This window comes from Xenopus laevis, chromosome 5L (assembly GCF_017654675.1).
Source record: "Xenopus laevis strain J_2021 chromosome 5L, Xenopus_laevis_v10.1, whole genome shotgun sequence".
Taxonomy (NCBI): domain Eukaryota; kingdom Metazoa; phylum Chordata; class Amphibia; order Anura; family Pipidae; genus Xenopus; species Xenopus laevis.
In genome coordinates, this window is record NC_054379.1 from 84,324,655 (window position 1) to 84,345,864 (window position 21,210).

Genomic DNA, 21,210 nt, shown 5'->3' on the forward strand with positions numbered 1-21,210 from the left:
GCCGGCGAATAAATTTGTGAATTTTTCTGCGAAAATCCACCAATGAAAATTCCTTTTTTGATGCTGGCAACCTGCTTTGTTTAAAGGGTAAGGCATTTTTCAGTAGCAGTATGCACAAAATATCTTTGTCTTAAATATATTGATAATGGGTTGAGTGCAGAGGATTGTATTTGTCTCTATGTATTTTGTGGTGACAGCCTCATTGCACCCCCGCCTAATGGTTTTAAAAATTAGTGGTGAGCACAACTTTCCATTGTTTGTTATAGTTATACAGGAGCAGTGACCAGCCCCATGTTTTAGCTCCCACCCTTCCCAGCTATGGACAGGTGATCCCACTGGTGTCTAATAAAAGGGCAGCCAAGTATGGGAGTTTTACTTTGAAAGCAGCAAGTAAGTTGCAGGTAAAACTTAGTCCCTTTGTAAAATGTATAATTAAGCAATTGAATTCTTAATGAATCAGATGAAAATTGAGCATAGGACTGGCCAGATATGGGATGACTTTGACGTAGTTGTATGGACAAACAATCCCTGTTTTGTTTAAAGGGTAAGGCATTTTTCAGTAGCAGTATGCACAAAATGTCTCTGTCTTAAATATATTGATAATGGGTTGAGTGCAGAGGACCTCTTGCATTTGTCTATATGTATTTTGTGGTCACAGCCTCATTGCACCCCCGACTAATGTTTTTAAAAATTAGTGGTGAGCACAACTTTCCCTTGTTTTATATATATATATATATATATATATATATATATATATATATATTATATATATATATATATATATATATATATATATATATATATATATAAAATCCCTCCAATGTCGGCACTCCAGAATCAGTCACGCTTGAGTCAGAAGATCAATATCATAAAGGTTTATTAGGATAGACCAACGTTTCGATACCACACAGGTATCTTCGTCAGGGACCTGTGTGGTATCGAAACGTTGGTCTATCCTAATAAACCTTTATGATATTGATCTTCTGACTCAAGCGTGACTGATTCTGGAGTGCCGACATTGGAGGGATTTTGTATGTGTTTACAGTCTGGCACCCGGCCCTTGCAGCATTCATGGTCGTGCGTTCCTGCTCGTCCAGATATATATATATATATATATATATATATATATATATATATATATATATATATATATATATATTTTAACATATTTAAATAAAAATATGATTTTTAAATAATTATTCAAAGGCTCCCCATGTGCACCTTCTTTTTTGGATGTTTGTATGAAGTTACAGTAGGCAGTACCGCACCGGGTTCACTATTTATGCTGTTACGGTGTACGGGAACATATTGGGACCAGAGAACTTAGTATAAAATTGGCATATTTATCGGATATGTTATATTTTAGGTGTCCATAAAGTCCAGTGTGAAATTTTGACCCCTGGCCTCAAGTATTTCTGGATAATAAATCCCAGATAAGATTTTATATAAAAGTTTATATAAAAAGTATGGTATTTGCAGGTGCTATTTTATAGCACCTCTTTGACTAAAGGTTTTTTTTAAAAACATGAAAAACCGATTAGGATAACTTATTCTATTTATGACCCACATATCTTTATTTTTTCTATCGAAATGTGTCACTAGCACTTGTGCCACAGGGACCTGAAAATGGTCCCTACTCTCTTAATATTACAAAAGTAAATCTAGTCTAAAAGAAGAAAAAAAATGGCATATGGCATTATGGCATTGCCATATTTGTGATCTTTCTGGATAAGAGATTACTAGATAATAAATCACAGTTTCTTGTAAAGCATTACCTTTCCAATCTTAGTAGAACAGATATAATTAAGACTTCTATTCATGATCTATACTTTTTTTCTCTTTGCTGGTATTATTGACACCTGTTTCCTATTTATTTTTTTACAAAAAAATAAGTATAGCTTCTGGCAAAAGCACACAAAGTTAAAATAAATAATGCTGTAGGGCTTTATTTCAAAACCGTTTTTTCTATCTAAAATAACTCTCGACTGGGTGTTAAACAGCATTTCAAGTAAAATAAAACATTTTGTTAAGTAGTTTTGAACCACAGGATGATCTGCTATTTGAAATGTTCTTAAATGTGTTATATTTGAAATAAAAATGTGCTTAGAGTTTTCAGAGAAAATTGCCTACAGCAATTATTTTAATATGAACTGTCAAGATTTTCTCGCTGGGTGCTTTCCATAAGATTAGATAGAGGATTTTGACTGAAGATAATTCAGTAGAGGACTGCAATATTTATTCTAGATCACTGTATATTAACACCTCCACACTAATAATGGGTCACTTTATAACTCAACAACTGGAAATGATACTAACAAAGTAAAACAGCAGTCAGAATTCATCTTTTAAGAATGTTTGCCAGTTGGTTCTATATACTGTAAAGACCCACTGGCAAACAGTTGCAAAACATATTTAAAAATGGGCCCTTATATTCAGTAGGTCATATAGTACACCTTCTGCCTACTCATTAAACAGTAAGGTGTATCTTAGTACATGTGGGCTCCAATAAAGTATTCATATAGCCCAAGTTTTCCCCAGTATAGAACAATGATCCTAATACAGTGTCATCATAGCCTGTATTGACCCAAAATTGCTTTACTATAGTAAACATTACCCTACTATAGTGTTCTGCTCATGTAAAAAAAATATATATATTTTTCTCATTTGAAACCCAATGGAATGGATAAAAAATTAAATGATCCCAAGGTATATTGATAGCATTGTCCTGAGTTAAGAAATCAATAGCAATGATAAATGAATAAAGCATTGGCAATGAGGTAAAAATATAAATTAATTTTTAATTACTAAGTCTATAAGTCTACAAGTAGTGATGGGCGAATTTGCACAAAAATTAGCGAAACGTTTTTTATTGGTGAAATTGTGATGGGGTCCAAAAAACTGACGCTGGCGTCCATTTTTTTTTTTGATGTCGCGAATTTTCTCCAGCGAATTTTCGCGCCCTTTTAGCAAATTTATTCGCCGGGGGCGAATCGCGCAAATTTGCGCCTGGCAAATAAATTTGCCCATCACTATCTACAAGGTGTTGAACTGTTGGCTGTTTGAAAACAATTGAATAACAAACTCATCAAGTGAAAATCCACTAGGGTTACTTGTAAAGTTGATCATTTAAGGTATAGGAGGATCCAGTGAGTACTGAGAAAGAATGGCATTTTTCCATTCCCCTATGGAATTTATGTTGCATATTTGTGGATTGCTTTGGAATCTGTTCATCTTAAATCATGTACATTTTTACAAGAAAGTTTTTTGTTAATATGAATGAATGCAAGTTACATTTTAATTGAGTAATATACATTATTAAAATGTGTATTTGCCTGTTAAACACAAAAATAAAATATGTTGCTTTTATTAAAAGATTAGTACAACAATGCCATGGCTATATTAGGGCAAACAGACGTTACTTTTATTTGTGGTTATTTACAGAACCTTATCCTGTGTAAGATAGAAAATGGCTACAATACCTATTGCAAACATTACATAATCAAATAACTGTTATAAGAATATATTTATCATAAATATTAATTTCAAGTAATCACATGTAGTATGTATGCATTTCTAGTTACAGAAATGGTAATGTTCTGAGCACAAAAATGTCTTAGGCGAAAATCTTGATGCTGCTGCTGCACAGGCGTTTTGCCTGTGTGTGACCTCACATGCAAATCATTCCAATTAATGATGTTAAATATTAGTATAATATTAAATTTAGCAGCAATATGCTTTCAAGGAATGGTATGTAGTATGTGAGTGTGTCTGTTTGAAGAAGTGGTGAAACTGTGTTTCAGGTGAAAATATTGATTTGACTGGCTAAGGATGGGCGAATTTTTTCGCCTCGTTTCGCCGGAAAAATTACGCCCATAGACTTGTATGGAGACGTGCGTCAAAAAAAAAAGATGCGCGACAAAATAATTTCGCCGCACGACAAATTTTTTTTGACGCTCATAGACTTTAATGGGCGCCTGCGACATTTCGCCGGCGGCGAATTTTTGGCGAAACGAAACGGGTCAAATTCGCCCATCCCTGAGTTGTTTCCTTTTCAAGGAGGGAGCTTAGAATTCAGGAACCATATGTCAGTTGTGACACAGTAGGCTGAAAATAACTATTACACACACTACAGTTCTATAAACTTGAAAGAATTTTGTATTGTGCTTCAAGCACAAACCCTTTCTTTGATACACAAGAGTAATCATCCACTAGTAAAGTGAACTTTACCATTTCTCTTTGCCTCCAAGGAATGGGTTGACATTAGTTTATGCTTCATCCTTTATACCTTTTAGAAGTACAAATGAAGCAACTGGTATTCTTTAGCATATGAATATGGCAACAAATTGTACATATAACTCAGTAGTTACATAAGAAATCTCCTAAACCATAAACAAACAGAAGTATTCAAATGTCATAGTTCACTCTCAGGCTACATATATGCCAAATCAATATTTCCAACCAAATAAATACATTTAAAGACCTGTAAAGCTACGAAGAATTCCATCTGAATTTGGTCTATATTCAGGAATATTATATTGGGTTTTCTTTGGATCACTTACTCATGCCAATACTCAATGGGCAATAAAAACCTTATAGAAAGATGAAATTTAATAATAGCATCACATAAATTCCGATGAAAAATGGAATTCTTATAATTAAGCAATCTCAGAGAGGAGAATTCCCTGAAGATGATACTTCTTTACTAATTATGCCTCATCGTCAACTCGTCATCCTCATTATGAACTAACAGGTTAAGCATTACTGTATATACTCGAGTATAAGCCGACCCAAGTATAAGCCAAGGTACCTAATTTTACCAACAAAAACTTATTGACTCTAGTATAAGCCTAGACACAACTACAGCCCTGTCTCCCAGCAGTGCACATTCTGCCAAAGCAACCCCCCCCAGCGATCAACCGGACTTCTTTGCAAAGTTGATGGTGACAGAGAATTGCCAAATGGATTACTGTGTGCATTGTCCCACTGTCCCACAACCATGTGCAGAGGGTGCTGTGTGATATTGCCATCACTGTTAATCTTTCGTATAACCAACAGAGGGCGCTGTGTGCTATTGCCATCACTGTTAATCCTTCATATAACCAACAGAGGGCGCTGTGTGATATTGCAGTCACTGTTACTCTTTAATATAACAAACAGATGGCGCTGTGTGATATTGCAGTCACTGTTCTTTCATATAACCAACAGAGGGCGCTGTGTGATATTGCAGTCACTGTTATTCTTTCATGTAACCAACAGATGGCGCTGTGTGATATTGCAGTCACTGTTATTCTTTCATATAACCAACAGAGGGCGCACTGTTATTCTTTCATATAACGAACAGAGGGCATTGTGGGATATTGCAGTCTCTCCCCAAGTGAACTGTTGGTATAGGAATGATTAAAAGTGACTGCAATCTCAGCTACTGCCCGCTGACCCGAGTATAAGCCAAGGTAGACTTTTTTTAGCACATTTTGGATGCTGAAAAACTCGGCTTATACTCGAGTATATATGGTAATCCTCTTCATTAGACTATAGTGTCATTAAGAAGGAACCTTTCCAATGTCTATCCAGTTTGCTCTGCCACAATGGTGGACCCTAACATTTTCTCTTCCAACTAGTCCTTCTAATATTCAACCTGTTGCAGTTGCTGCCTCTTCGTATTCCTTCTCAACGTTATAATGCCTAGTATTCCTTCTGCTTCCATAACAGTTACTGATTATTTATATAGCATTTGCTATCTGCCCACAATGATTATTGGAGAAGACAATTTATGGAGCACAATGTGAGGAGTATAGATTTATTCATTAAAAAATATGTATTCTGGGTCGGACTGGGGTTGCTACACTAGGGGCCCCCACGCTCCCTCTGGAGTCCCTACCACCAACCCGCTCCCCCACTGCCAGTCTCTCCGCCCATGAGCACCTTAACTTTGTTGATTGGGGAAAGGAAGGAAGGCAGGAGAATCACAGCGGAGGGCAGGCAGAGATCGGGTCTGGGTTAACGGCGCACATGGGCCCACTGGGTTTTTCCTAGTGTCCATGCCGGCCCTGTCCGGCACTGTATGTATTGTAAAGAAGTTTCTCTTTGGCATACTGACTTATAGGGGCTGCTTTTTTCACAATTAAAACATTTTATCACAATATATATATATATATATATATATATATATATATATATATATATATATATATATATATATATATATATATATATACAAGTACAGTATATATCTCAAGGGATCTCTTATCCAGGAATACATTATTGAGAAAGCTCCGACTTACTGGATGGCCATCTCGCTATCTTTAATTTTTTTAAATTATTTCCTTTTTTCTGTAGTAATAAACAGCAATAAACCAGCTAAGCTGGTATAAAGTAGGCTTTACTAAAATCTACAATTAGTATAGATATTAGTATATATAGCTTTTGTGAGTATATGGAGGGGTCAGTATGAGAGTGTGTGTGTGTGTGTGCACTGGGTTTCATTTGGAGGGGTTGAACTTGATAGATTTTGGTCTTCTTTCAACCATCTTAACTATGTAATTATGCATGAATCCATATTGGTGGCAACTAATCATATTGGGTTTATTTAAATGTATAAATGTTTTAATTAGGCTTAAGGTATGGTGATACAAATTACAGAAAGATACCTTATCCACCAAACCCCAGGTCTCAAGCATTCCAGATAATAGGCCATGTACTGTACCTCTGTATACATGTTTTCTGTTGGCGTCAAAGCTAGTTCCTTTACTTATATATACATGTACTTACATGATAAATGTTAAATTATTAATAAAACATTAATCAAACCTCCCTCATTTGTATGTTTTTTATCCAGCAACAGTTAAGAATGAAATACACATGCTTTGAAAAATGGCATTATAAATTACAATTATTAGATTTACAAATTAAATATGAAGCAGCTTCATAAATGTTTACTCTGAGTCATTTTGTGTACCTCTGTATACATGTTTTCTGTTGGCGTCAAAGCTAGTTCCTTTACTTATATATACATGTACTTACATGATAAATGTTAAATTATTAATAAAACATTAATCAAACCTCCCTCATTTGTATGTTTTTTATCCAGCAACAGTTAAGAATGAAATACACATGCTTTGAAAAATGGCATTATAAATTACAATTATTAGATTTACAAATTAAATATGAAGCAGCTTCATAAATGTTTACTCTGAGTCATTTTGTGTATCTCTTGCATACACAGGGCCCATCTAAGAAATTTAAAACTGAGCTATATTTAATTATTTCCCCCCAGATTAAAATCATATTTGAAGATTGGTGAATAGTGGTTGATAAGTTTTGTTTCAGCAGCTTGGAAGAATCCTTTAACACATTATTATATTTTTAAGCCTAAAAGGTGTTTTTTCGATCTATGCAGATGACTCATAAGTTATATAGTAATCAAGTTTGTTCTGGTTCTACTAACCCATACTAAATGGTTTTTAAATTAGGTGTTCAAGTGTGTTGGCTTTGCTTCAATATATGAATTAAAGATCTATTTTGATTAAAGACTTTCTACTGTATTTATGTGCTTCAGTTCATTCACAAAAGATTGCTTTTGATTAAAGACTTTCTACTGTATTTATGCACTTTGCTTCATTCATTAAACATCTATTTTGATTGAAGACTATTTTGATTTGATTGTTTTAATGTTAAATTCCAAAACGGCCATGAATCAATGCAAATACTTTCAATAGTGAAAATCCTACTTACCTTCATTATGTTAGTAATCTTTCTTTAATCTTATATACACATTTTTGCTTCCCAATGTTACAGTGTTATCACACATGCAGAGGAAAGGCATACTTATACAACTGGTCAGTGCTCAAAAAATATGTGTCATGCTTTGAGCTACACTTGCAGGAACAGACCATGGAGCCAAATTTACACAGATCAGGAAAGATTCTTATTAGAGGATTATCCTGAATTCACTGGGTTACTGACCATGAAGAGCTATAAAGAAATGTTAACTTTAGAATACAGCAAGGGTTCCCAGCACGCTTTAACCCTTGATATTATTTTGGTGTATTCTATAGTTCAGCAACATTTGAGTAAGGAAACCTTGTGAGCTCCACATGAAACCACATGTGCCACATCCTCACTTGACACAAGGTTGTTGACTTATTATATACAATATACACTGCATTTTAGGAAGAATATTAAATTGTTCCTCGGAATGCTCAGAGGAGGTGAATAGAGGGGAGGCAGTTAAACAACTTTTCAGTTTGGCACTGGGTAAGGCTGGGTACTTTTTCCACTTAGTCCTCATGATGTTTTATTATGCCTGATATTTTCTTTTGTGCAAACATGCATTTTTATAGATACTGTATAGATAAGTTAGCCAATAAACCATATCACATTACTTTAAAATATCTCCCGCTTCTATACTACCTGTTTAACCTGTTTACTTTTCAATATGAGCAAACATCAAAAGAGGCTGGCACAAGCCTGGTCCCACAAAGTAGTAGAGCCGAAGTCAGATGGTAAAAGGTTAAAAAACTTCACGAAAACCTTCAGAGTTACTGAGAGTAAAAACCAAATGGATATTTTATTTAGGTACGAGACAGCCTCTTGGTTTAAATGTTGATGTCTCCTGTTATGTATAATAGTATTTTTTTCTCTTTCTATATATTTACTTTGTATTTTGTATTCCTTAATTAAGTTAATTACTGTATGCTTAGCCTTGGGGTGTGTGTTTAATGTGTTCCATTGGATTCTAATGGCTCTTTTTTGATTGGCACACCTGGTAGCTCCACCTGCTTATTTCCCCTTGGCTTTTTTCTCTTTTAAATACTCTGTATATGGTATTCAATGTTTCTCCTATGACTAAGTGTCCTTGGTAGACACGAAACGCATCAGGCCATGGTTCTTAATTATGGAAAATAAAATGTAAGTTTTTAACATTTTACCATCTGACTTTGGCTCTACTACTTTGTGGGACCAGGCTTGTGCCAGCCTCTTTTGATGTTTCCTGGTGTTTGCTCCCTCTCCTGAAGGTCTGGGCCATGTGCACCCAGGCCCACTGTACAGAGTGGTAAGCTCATCTAATCTACTCAATACACCACATACACTGCTTCTCTATTTGTATATCTTTTACTTTTAAATATGTCAAGGGTTGATTTGTAGCAATTATAATAACCATCTTTATTATTGTTATGCTAAACGGTTAATTGCTTCTAGTTATTATTAACATATATTTATACAACACAAACTAATTTTGCAGTGCAATAGAAATGTATGGGGGAATGTAATAAAATTTGCAAATAGGGAAACAATTCCCACCAATAAGAATAAAATTCACATTTCACAATGTGATATTCTTCCTTAAACTGCATTGCAAATTTTAATTGCACGCTTTTAAGAAGTGCTTGAAGTTGTCATATTTTGGAGCAAACATAACTTTTTTAATAAGAAGTTTTACTATATTCACTGCGCATTGGCACAAACTATAAAATTTGCAAAGTTTCTTCCACTGTTGGAAAAAGTCACTGAACAGTTTCCAGGTTCGCAAAAGCTATATTAAATTCGCACAAAGGAAAATTTGTTGCGAAACTTTTCGAATTGAGAATATTTTTTCGTTACTGATTTTTTTTTCATTCCCCTTAAGTGTGTTCTACTGTCTTTTTTTTGGGCTTTGTATTTCAACTTTTTCAGTCTTGACTGAGAAATATGCATATTTCATGAAGTTACCAACACAAAAATACATAAATGTTTTTATGGATTACTGGTGTATCAATCAATAATTGATACATATAATAACAATAATAATAATAATTGATACATAAGCTTTCGATGTATCTAGCAGAATCATCAACACATTGGCTATACAACACTGCCATCTGGCTTCTATTAATAGTATTTTAATCACACCACAGCAAGACATACAGAAGAATAGAAGAATATGATGGAGATTCACAAACTGTATTTCAAAACAAACCTTTGGAACATATGTATGAAAAAGGTGCAGAAAATACCAAGCACACTTCAATCTATAATGCTTCAAAATGCTCAGTACAACATCAGGCAACCTCTCAATAAGCTTGCATATTGTTCCTATCAAGTTATTTCCAGATTTTGGTTTATATTTATATAAAAACAATTAGGGGGCATATTTACAAAAGTTCTAATTGGGTATTCAAACTAAGGATTCCCATGAGTTAGAATTATACTATAAAAAATGTACACATTTATCAAAGCAGATTAAGACATCAATTTGATTGTTTCAGTGTTAAAATAGTTGGCAGTCAGTGGTAACCATTGCTACCTGCTGTAAATATGACAATTTATGGTCTAGCACCAAGAATTCCCAACACTGTAAATTCAAATAAGCATGTCATCTTTAGAAATAAATCTCAAAATATGTTATGTGAATGTGTGCTTCAAATGTACTTGAAAATGGTACTCATATTTATGTTGATTAGCTCTACACTAAGGGGCAGATTTATCAAGGGTTGAAGTGAAAATTCAAATTTAAAAATTAGATTTCAAGCTATTTTTAGTGTACTTCGACTATCAAATCGTCCAAAATTCATTTGAATTTGAAAAAAATGTGACTATTCAAATATCGAAATTTATCATGTAGTGTCTCTTTAAAACTTTGACTTCGACCATTCACCATCTAAAACCTGCCAAGTTGCTGTTTTAGCCTATGGGGCACCTCCTAGAACCTATTTGGTGTCATTAGGTGGAATTTGAAAAATGTAAGTTTTTTGGGGCAAATACTTTGATTTGAATTCGATTGAATGTGGTAAAACTTTGTTTAGAACAATTTGAATACAGCCTATTCACCTGAAGTTAAATTTCGATTGGTCTTTCTTTTAGTCTAATTTCAAATTGATGGGAGTTTAAAAAAACTCCCATCACCTCGAAATTTGACCCTTGATAAATCTGCCCCTTAATGTGAGAATAAATAAAATAACTATGGTACTGAAAACAATTAATATAATGACCTTTGAATATGAAGAACAAGAACATATGCATACATACTTTCTAAAAGCTAAGGGGCACATTTACTTAGGGTCGAATATCGAGGGTTAATTAACCCTCGATATTCGACTGTCAAAGTTAAATCCTTCGACTTCGAATATCAAAGCCGAAGGATTTACTGCAATTCATTTGTTCAAACGAAAAATTGAATGATTCGAAGGATTTTAATCCATCGATCGAACGATTTTTCTTCGACCAGAAAATTGTTAGAAAGCCTATGGGGACCTTCCCCATAAGCTAACATTGCACCTCGGTAGTTTTTACTTGCTGAAGTAGGGGGTTAAAGTTTTTTTTAAAGAGACAGTACTTTGACTATCGAATGGTCGAATAGTCGAATGATTTTTAGTTTGAATCATTCTATTCAAAGTCAAAGTCGTAGTCGAAGTAGCCAATTCGATGGTCGAAGTAGCCAAAAAAATCATTCGAAATGCGAAGTTTTTTTTTTTATTCTATGACTTCACTCAAACTAAGTAAATGTGTCCCAAAATGTGTATTTTTGAAAATTGTCTTTGAGTTGTTTCATATAATTATATTGCCAAGAGTTCAGGAATTTTTGGTGCAACTGTACCATAATTATATTTCAAAGGAAACTCAAAGCAGGGTAAAATAAGAGGTGACATTGGTAAACGATAGTTGGAAGCCCTGAAGTTTATGTTGTCTCAGGTGGTTTGCAAAATATTTTATTATGTATAATTCCATCTGGACATTATATTACAAGGCAAGGTTAAAGTAATTAATTGTGGTTCAATAAGCTCTGTACATGAAAATTCGATTACTCTGGTTTTCATTCATATCTTTACAAAAGCTTTTGTATCATCACAAAAATAAAATAATTTTGTAATAACACAGAATTCTCAACAGAAAATAAAACTGAACCCAGCAGCTCAATTCTGCTTACTTTATATTATTTTTTTACTGCATCTTAAACAGTCATTTATCACCTAAAACACTGTATGTTTTTTAATATCTGTGATAATATAAGGAAAGTATTTTTCTAGTCACTAAATTTCCTTGTGTCCCTTGGTTTTTGTATTACGTTTTGTGTCCATTAGTGCTTTGTTCATTTGTGTAAATTCTGTAGGCATGCAATGTAAGTAAAAATATATATATATATAATATATAAACACACACATATATATATATAGATATAGATATACAGTAGATAGATATACACACACATTTGTATATTTCACACATAGTTATGCCTACAGAAAATATGAAGAAAACATGACTGCCCACAGACTTCCTGATTAAATCCACTGATTTTTGCAGCTTTGAGCATATGATCACTTCTTGTGATAAAAATACAAAACCTTCTGAAAAACCATGACAGCAGCAAATAAATTTTTAAATTTAGAAATGAGTATACCGTTAATAGTATATGCCAGGATTTCCTTATGGAAACTGCAACTCATTACATCTGATTATTTCCCAAGTGGCTACATGATATCCTTTCTTATTGATAGAATTTTTTTATATTTATAAGCTGTCACTGTATTGACAATAGATCTGATTTTAACTGGGATAAATAATTAATTTTCTTCTGTTATTAAGAGGCAGTCTAATTTAGCTAATTCTTGCTCCCAGTGTATTTAAGGCTTACTAGTAAAGATGTTTCCTTTGTCTTAATCTCTTACTGCAACAATTTGATGTACCGTATGAGGTTAGTGCTGTGGTAATCCAGATGTGCTAGTATTTTCTTCCCTATTCCCTTATTCCTTTGTATAAGTACCATTTGTTTAGCAATGTAATAATACAAATTAAATTTAAAAAAAAATAAAAATATATATATATATAATCGTCATTTCCCTATGGACCAAACAGTAAACGGTCCAAAGACATTTCCTACTGCAGCTCTCCTTTCCACTTTTGTCTCTCTCCCGTTCCGACTGCCAGGCTCACCTCTTAACAGCATAGCACTCTCCATGTGTATATATATATATATATATATATATATATATATATATATATATATATATATATATATATATATATATATATATATATATATATACATATACACAAGAGCCATGAATATCCTGTAAATTATATCCTTATAAATAGTGCTTAGTGCTTTTATATGGTCATGGAACTCCTTGGTGACCTATAATATCTTTAGATTTGAAAGTAGGGGTACTTTATTAACTATATATTTTAATTAATGGCCCATACAGTATAAATTATAGTATAATGGGTCCCCAGCCTTTTTTACTTGTGAACCACAAGGGCTGTGATTGGCTGTTTGGTAGCCCCTATGTGGACTGGCAGCCTACATAAGAATCTACTTGCCAGTACACCTGGTTTTTATGTGATCAAAACTTGCCTTCAAGCCTGAAATTGAACAATATGCCAAGTAGTTGATGAGCAACATGTTGCTCGCAAGCCACTGTTTGGGGATCACTGCAGTATAACTTTTTAAAATGACCACTATTCCAAATACCCAGTTAATAGAGGCAATGGGAAATACCACACACAGACCTATAAGTTACATCCCAGGTAGTAATAAATAGAAGCAGAAATGATGGAGTTAGTTAATGATTATCACAAAATACCACCTTCCAGTCATGGGTTAATGTTGAGTGGAAAATGAAGACAATGATGATGATGACGATGAAGGACAAACAGAAGTGGCTCATAGATGAAATATTAAAAATAATTAGCCCATTCATAAACTAGGCAGTCTCTGCAGCTTCCAGCAGCAAAATGATCCTTTGGCAGCTCTACATAATAAAAAATAGAAAGTGCACTCCACTGTAAATTATGTAAAATTATATTATACTACATATTGAAGAAAATAGCATATACAGATGTAATGGAGTATGCAATGGCCCAATTGTATTTTGAAAAACTATCCTCATTTCCACAAAGCCTCCTACATTCTTTGGGCTAATAATGTCCATGGTGACTAAGATTGCAGCATGTACTGTATACTTATCTTCAAGTCAGCAATTCAGTAGTGGTTCTGTGATTTAAATGTTGCATTCAGCATATTAATTGTTTATAAGCTAATGTAGACAATAATCGACAACGTACTGCAATTGGACGCTGCAAGACTATATGTAGGCCTATATGTAGGAGAAGTTCCTCTCTTTGGATATTCTTATCCACAGGCATGACTATTGCCCAGAAAATCTTTTTATTGGTGAGATCTATGCAACTCATATGTTAACTAAGCCAGTGGATAAGCTTGAATTGTGTATACTTCTTAGTATAAATGTACAGTGGCGTAAAACAACATCTTTGGCTTCAGATCCATTCATTTCATACTGTGCCAAACAATGTCGAGCATCAATAACATCAGGACTGCTTGATTGCTAAACTGATGTGCTTATAGAAGGGTAAAACTGGGATATTGGTAATTTTTAACCAACTATGCTTCGAAACATGTATGAAAATACAACTGCACATTTCTTTATAAGCCACTGAATGAGTATTGATATTTGCACATTGCTTAGCATGAATGTCTCACAGGGTGAAATCACTTCCTTGATGCCACATGTGCTAATTAGAAATCCTTTTCAAATATGCTAGCTTTGTTTCAAAACATGACTGCTTGCCCCCAAATCAACCTATCTGTCTGTCTGTCTGTCAGTCCGTCCGTCCATCTCTCTCTCACATCTATTTATTGATTAATCCATCTATCATCTGTATATTCTATTTTATCTAAATAGTTTGCATATTTTAATGCTGAGAAAACACAAACGCACACACATATCAAATCACAGGTCTTTTCTTTGTCAAAATGATTAATTTAATGAAAATGCATTCAATTAATCATTTTGATCAAGATAGGACTGGTAAGTGTGTGGATTTCCTGTAATACATGGGCATCTGTTATGCATCTTATTCACATGATTGCCTGCATTCTTTTGCACATGCAGATTACTTAATACTTGCTAGTTCAGTGATTATTTTGACAAAAAAAACATATTTGCATCATTAGAAAAAAATATGCTTACATGATCCATCAGTTCACGAACCATCCCATTCCACTGTTGCGTGGTATCATCTTTGGCTCCATATTTGCCATCTTCCACTAGTCTGACTTCATATTCAAAGCCAAGAATTCTAGATAATTTTTCAAGTAAGTCAATGCAGTATCCCTCAAATCTAGCCTTTCCGTATAAAGGTTTGTCAGATTTCTTGAACATTACATAAGGTTCTTCCTGTTTATAAGAGCACACATCTGTTTAGTATGCATAATCATATATGTATCATTACTATACAATATATATATACATGGTATAGAGCCTTTCGAACAGATATTGAACAGCTGTATAGAGCACCAAATATGCAGCAAGGTAATACTGCAAACCAATTTGCCATTGTTTTTTACATTTGAACAGAAAACTATAATTTGTGTATTATTCCTGCAACTTAGTAGATTTCTAGTGATTTCTCTAATTTTCTAAAAAAAAAAAAAAAATATAGGTAAAGTTAATTGGCTTCTGATAAAATTGACCCTAGTGCATGTAAAAATCCTCATCTTTTGATTCTTTTGTCTGAAAATATTTTTCCCAAGTGTCCCTTGCTCAGTCCTGGCATTTAAGTTTTGAATGATGATGTTTATTGATTACCTTTTCCAGTAACTATGAACAGCCATTTATTAAAAGATATACACTGATGAGCTGTAACCATCTTTTCCTTCTAAAGCTTCTAAAATGCTAGCCATTTTTTAAAGCTCTTCAAACACATAAGCATATGTTATATTTTTATGTTCAATTAAATATATTTTTTCACATTCCCTACAACAGGAGTGAATGCTATTGTTTGTTATTCTGCACTTGGACATTGCAGTCACTAGCATTATGAATGTACTGTATGTATCTGCCAAAATAATTACTCTTTGATGGATACTTAGGCTTATGCTAACAGAATGATCAAAGTACAGTATAAGTTGTGATTTTTGAAAAGAGAATTTCTCACATTTTATGAGAATGTTGTAAGTGAAGATCTCAGTACATGTTTAAATTCACAGAAAATCATTGATAGTCCCATTTGATCTATTTTGTTCCTGACTAGATGTTTGTGGAGAGAAATTTGTTTTTATAGAGATGAACATAGTATGTACTCTGTAATTCACTTTTGCAAACAGAGGAAGATAAATAATTTCAAGTTCTTGGCTTAATGGCATTATGATTCTCAAGGTGGCAAAAGGAAATACATATAGTTATTCAGTGATGTAACAAATAATGTAGTTACATACATTTGCAGCTTCTTTTTCATTGTCTATTTTTGTAATGGTTTTATAAATTAACATAAATCATAACATAGTATTGTTGTAATATAATCTTCTAGTATGCCATAATCATAGGTTTCTGCCATTTTTTTGCTAATTTGCCGGGTTCTATTATTAGGCAACAGTGTTCCTCACAGAACCAAATATTGATTATGCTACTTACTAAAATGGTTGTGACAATCAGTGAACGATTTGACAAGGAATCTGTTATATTTGCAGGTTTTCCTTTCTGGTTTTCTGTCATATTCAGACCACTAGTAAGATCCCAGGTTCCAATCTGTTAATGAAAAATATAGAAACACTTTTTGTTAGAAATAATGCAATAGGTTTTATTTACAAAAGTATTCGACCCCCAATGAATTCAATTGTTTTTAATAATGTTTACCTCAGGGAGGTAGGCTTGGGATCTACTTTGCCCCAGTTGGTCCTGGACACAAATGTGTTACATAGTCTATGAAAAATGAATTAACAGGGGTGTGTTTTAATTTATGAAAAAGCAAGAGGGATGTGAGATAAGCCTAACATCTGAAAGTCAGTATATACCACTACTCCAAGATCAATGTAACTCCTGAGACAGAGCTGTTGGAAGAACTGTAATGTACATTAGCAGTAACTAACATGAATGTAGTGCCCGTAGGTTTTTCATGTCATACTGACATGTTTCTGGTAAAATCATGAATATATCACTGTGATACGGAGGTTTGTATACCAGTGCTCTTGTAGGGCCATTACATTTATTATTCTTTCAGGTATTAGAACATGTATAATCATAGTTTGGTGTTCCTTCATTTCTAAAAAGAAAGGTTTATGGCCCCTATCAAACAAGGTGCCACCGAGCAACTAATTTAATGTTAGTGTCACATCTTTGATGAAAATATGCAGTTCCAGTTGATGAATTGCCCAAAATAAAGGCCTTTTGAAAGATTACATTTAACTCCTTTTTTGATCCATTAGATTATTTTATTTAATGTATCACAAGTGATCTAATTTATATGGAGTGCTACCTCTCATGTAACATATTTAATTTGCAGATTAACCTTGACATCAAACATGCTTTAGTCAATTTGTTTACCGCATGTGTTTTAATTTCAAAGCATTGCTGTAAACTGGATAAGATTTACCAGTGCATGTTCAGCAGGAAACAGATAATTTCCCCAAGGCAAAACAAACCATAAATTCAAGAAAATCACAGCAACTATTAGGATACTGACAGGAGTAATATCTGTTTTATTTTTACTACAACGCTACTATAATATAGAATATGGATTTAAAATGCTATAAGGCTTGGAAAAACAGTTAAGCAAATATATCACATTATATTTTTGTAATTATCAAACTGATCACATTATATAGCAATGTTTTGCTTCTCAAATCCATCTCTATAGTTGCATGAAGCTGGTCTGGAGAACTTGGTAAAAGTTTTATTATGCAGTATCACTGTAAAAATCCATCTCTATTGTTTTAACATATATACCAATATCTATATTATTGTAGATTTTATTATCACTATAGCCTTGGGTATTACGATTGTCCAGGAATCCTCCAAGTCCCTTAAAGGTTATAACAGAATCAGCCCTCACAACATCATCTGATAGGGCAATCCACAACCTCACTGTCCTCACTGTCCTCACTGTAAAGAACCACCTATGCTGCTTCAATTTAAACTTCTTTTCCTATAGTCTAAATGGATGGCCTCTGGTCCGATGATCCATTTTATGGAATAGATCTCCCTCTAGTGGTCTATAATGCACTGTTGTAGTTTAAATCTACCATCCCATTAGTAGTAGTAGTTAAATGTCGCCAGCTCGCCAGCTCATTTATATCCTTTTTAAGGACCATACCCCAAAACTGCTGTCCAGGTGCGGCCTTACCAGGGGCCCATAAAGAAGCAAAATTATGTTTTCATCCCTTGAGTTAATGCCCTTTTTTATGCAAGACAGAACTTTATTTCCTTTAGTAGCCACAGAATGACACTGCCTGGAATTAGCAACTTGTTATATTCAAATGCCACTATGCCATGTAGTGTATAACTTGCATTTATATTATTTCTGCCAAAGTGCATAACCTTGCATTTATCAACATTGAACCTCATTTTCCAGTATGCTGCTGAGTTTTGTAATCTAGTCAAATCACTCTGCAAAGTGGCAGCATCCTGCATGGAACTTATAGTTCTGCACAATTTAGTATCATCAGCAAAAATAGAAATGGTGCTTTCAATGACCACCTCCATGTCACTTATAAACAAGTTGAAAAGCAAAGGACCAAGTACAGACCCTTGTGGTACTTCCACTGACAACACCAGTCCAATCAGAAAATGTTCCATTTACCACCACTCCTTGTAACCTATCCTTCAGTACGTTCTCTATCCAACTACAAAAATGTTCCAGGCCAATATTCCTTAATTTAACCTCACCTCCTCATAAAAGGCAATTAAATTTGTTGGCAAGATCGGTTACGCATAAAACCATGCTGGCACAAACTCATAGTATTATGATTTGCAACAAAGTCAACTATTTTATCCCTTAATACCCCTTTAAAAAGCTTTCCTACCACTGACGTCAGAATAACCAGCTTATAGTTTTGAGGATGAGAACAGGGTCTCTCAGCACCATACCAGACCACAATGAATCCTGAAAAATTAAGTAAAGAGGTTTGGCAATCACAGAGCTAAGCTCATTTGGTATCATGGGATGAATAGCATCTGGTTCTGGACTTTTATTTTTCTTTACATGTTCTAGTCACTTTTGAATTTCCCCTTGCGTGAACCATGCATCATTTGTTGAACAAATGTAATTGGGACTATTTAGACTATTTACCTCCATTAAAAATGTATCCTTTATTGTTTGGCTATCATAAATATAAGATCAAAGACCGCATCATTGCCTGACGCGTTTCAGACTTCACTAGTCCTTAATCATAGGCTAAATAATGTCTTTTGTAAGATCATTTAAATATACAATGATAAAATCACATGACATTTTATGTACAATCAGAGAGCAAATTAATACCATTTCACAAATACACTTGTACTCAAACACTCCCCCAAAGGGATCAAAGAAAAGAGCAGACAAATAGTAAGTTCAAGGGGAACCAAAACCTCAATTCAATTTGGAATTAAATAAAAAAAATGTTAGTCCCTTAGGTCTCATAGTTCCCAATTTAATGATATTACACATTTTTTCAAACATTTATTCATGCAACTTTATTGGTAACCAGGACTCTGACATGGAAGCACAAAAGAACTAAGAGGGGACTGAAACAACATGGCACGTTTGGAGCGGTCTTATTTTCAGTTGTGGCTATTTAGAAGGAAACCTTCATTACTTGGTTCCTCATTTGTGTAGAAAGATGAAAAATAACAGTTCAGAATCTCTGCTTTATCTATGTTCTCATCAATCAGCTGACCCCCTCTGACAACAATGGTCCCACCTCATCCTGCTTTATTTTTTTACTATTTACATATTTAAAAAATCCTTTTGAGTTAATTTTACTCCTTGCTGTAGTCCAGCAATATTTGGCTAAAGTAACACTACTGTGTGAAGTTTATATCCTCTTTAACCATTTTCCTGTAAAACATATGAAGGACTGTTGCCAAGAGAGTTAACAATCTTGCACTATAAAATCTACATTTTGAGAAAAATACAGTGCTAGACATTGTTTGTTATTCCTCGTATGTACTTTTCTATGTTGTTAAATTGTAAAGCCCTTCATATTTATATAAGTTATATGTACATAGGTATATGGTAGTTAACAACTATATAAAAAAAGATATTGCCGCACAACCCTCTTGGTATCTGGGTGCAAGTAGTCAAAAAGGCACTGCCAAAGTAGCCAATATCATAGAAAAAATAAAAACTGACACAGCACTCCAAGTTTTGTATGCAAAAAAAGATATATATTGTAGAAAAACATACCAAAGCCCATAGGACGACGTTTCGGGGTATACAAACCCCTTTCTCAAGCCAAGGGCAGCATTCAAGTAACAAGCATTGGTTTACACCTATTTATAGAAATACATAGGAAGGGCAATGTGAAGCTGCCAGTCTCTAAGCATTATGTGGAGAAAGGACACAAGGATACAGATTTGAAATATATGGTTCTGGAATGTGTACCCTCCCCCAGACGGGGGGGTGATAGAGAGCTATTGCTGAGGAAAAGAGAGGTATGGTGGATACACCAATTAAACACATTGGCCCCAAATGGGCTTAATAGAGACTATGACCTATATGTATTTCTATGATGGGATAAACATTGGTCTCATTTCTGTTTTTTATTCTTTGTTTTGTTTCTTTTTAGCTGGATTTGGATATGCAGTGGACTAACGCTGAGTTGTTATATGCCTGCATGGATAACATTAAGCAATTAAGGGGTTAATGTGTGAGGATCGTTAATGATGTCATGTTCCATATGTAACTTCCTGTGTTACCTTGTATAAATAGGTGTAAACCAATGCTTGTTACTTGAATGCTGCCCTTGGCTTGAGAAAGGGGTTTGTATACCCCGAAACGTCGCCCTATGGGCTTTGGTATGTTTTTCTACAATATATATCTTTTTTTGCATACAAAACTTGGAGTGCTGTGTCAGTTTTTATTTTTTCTACATTTCTACATATATGGTAGGAAATACATATTTGTAATTTTTGTTTTAAATACACCTATTACAAAATATTATATACATTCTGTTATAGCCACCACCATTGGTCAGCACCATCACTCTACTATTCTTCCAGTCTCCAGTGCAAATTTGATTTAAAAAAAAAATACAAAATATGTATATAACTCATTTTGCTGTAAAATGACAAGACAAACACAATAAAAAAAAAAAGAATACAAGTATATTGGAAAAAGAATGTAATGAAAATGAAATGCTATTCAAAGCAAATATAGACAAAAGCAATATGAGGCAAAGAACAAATGACAGCAAAACTAATCAGATGACAGTGTTTGTCCTCTGCCCCATTTTTCTAT

General features: G+C 33.9%; 1 protein-coding gene across 2 annotated transcripts in view; it reads right to left on the reverse strand.

The window, feature by feature from the left end:
- Window positions 1-21,210, reverse strand: part of grik2.L (glutamate receptor, ionotropic, kainate 2 L homeolog) — a 322,471-nt gene that overhangs the window by 89,212 nt on the left and 212,049 nt on the right. For both annotated transcript variants that reach the window (XM_041562043.1, NM_001159686.1), the window contains 2 exon segments: window positions 16,407-16,520; window positions 14,964-15,170 (listed from right to left, as the gene is read on the reverse strand). In XM_041562043.1, the coding sequence (XP_041417977.1) occupies window positions 14,964-15,170; window positions 16,407-16,520 (321 nt within the window).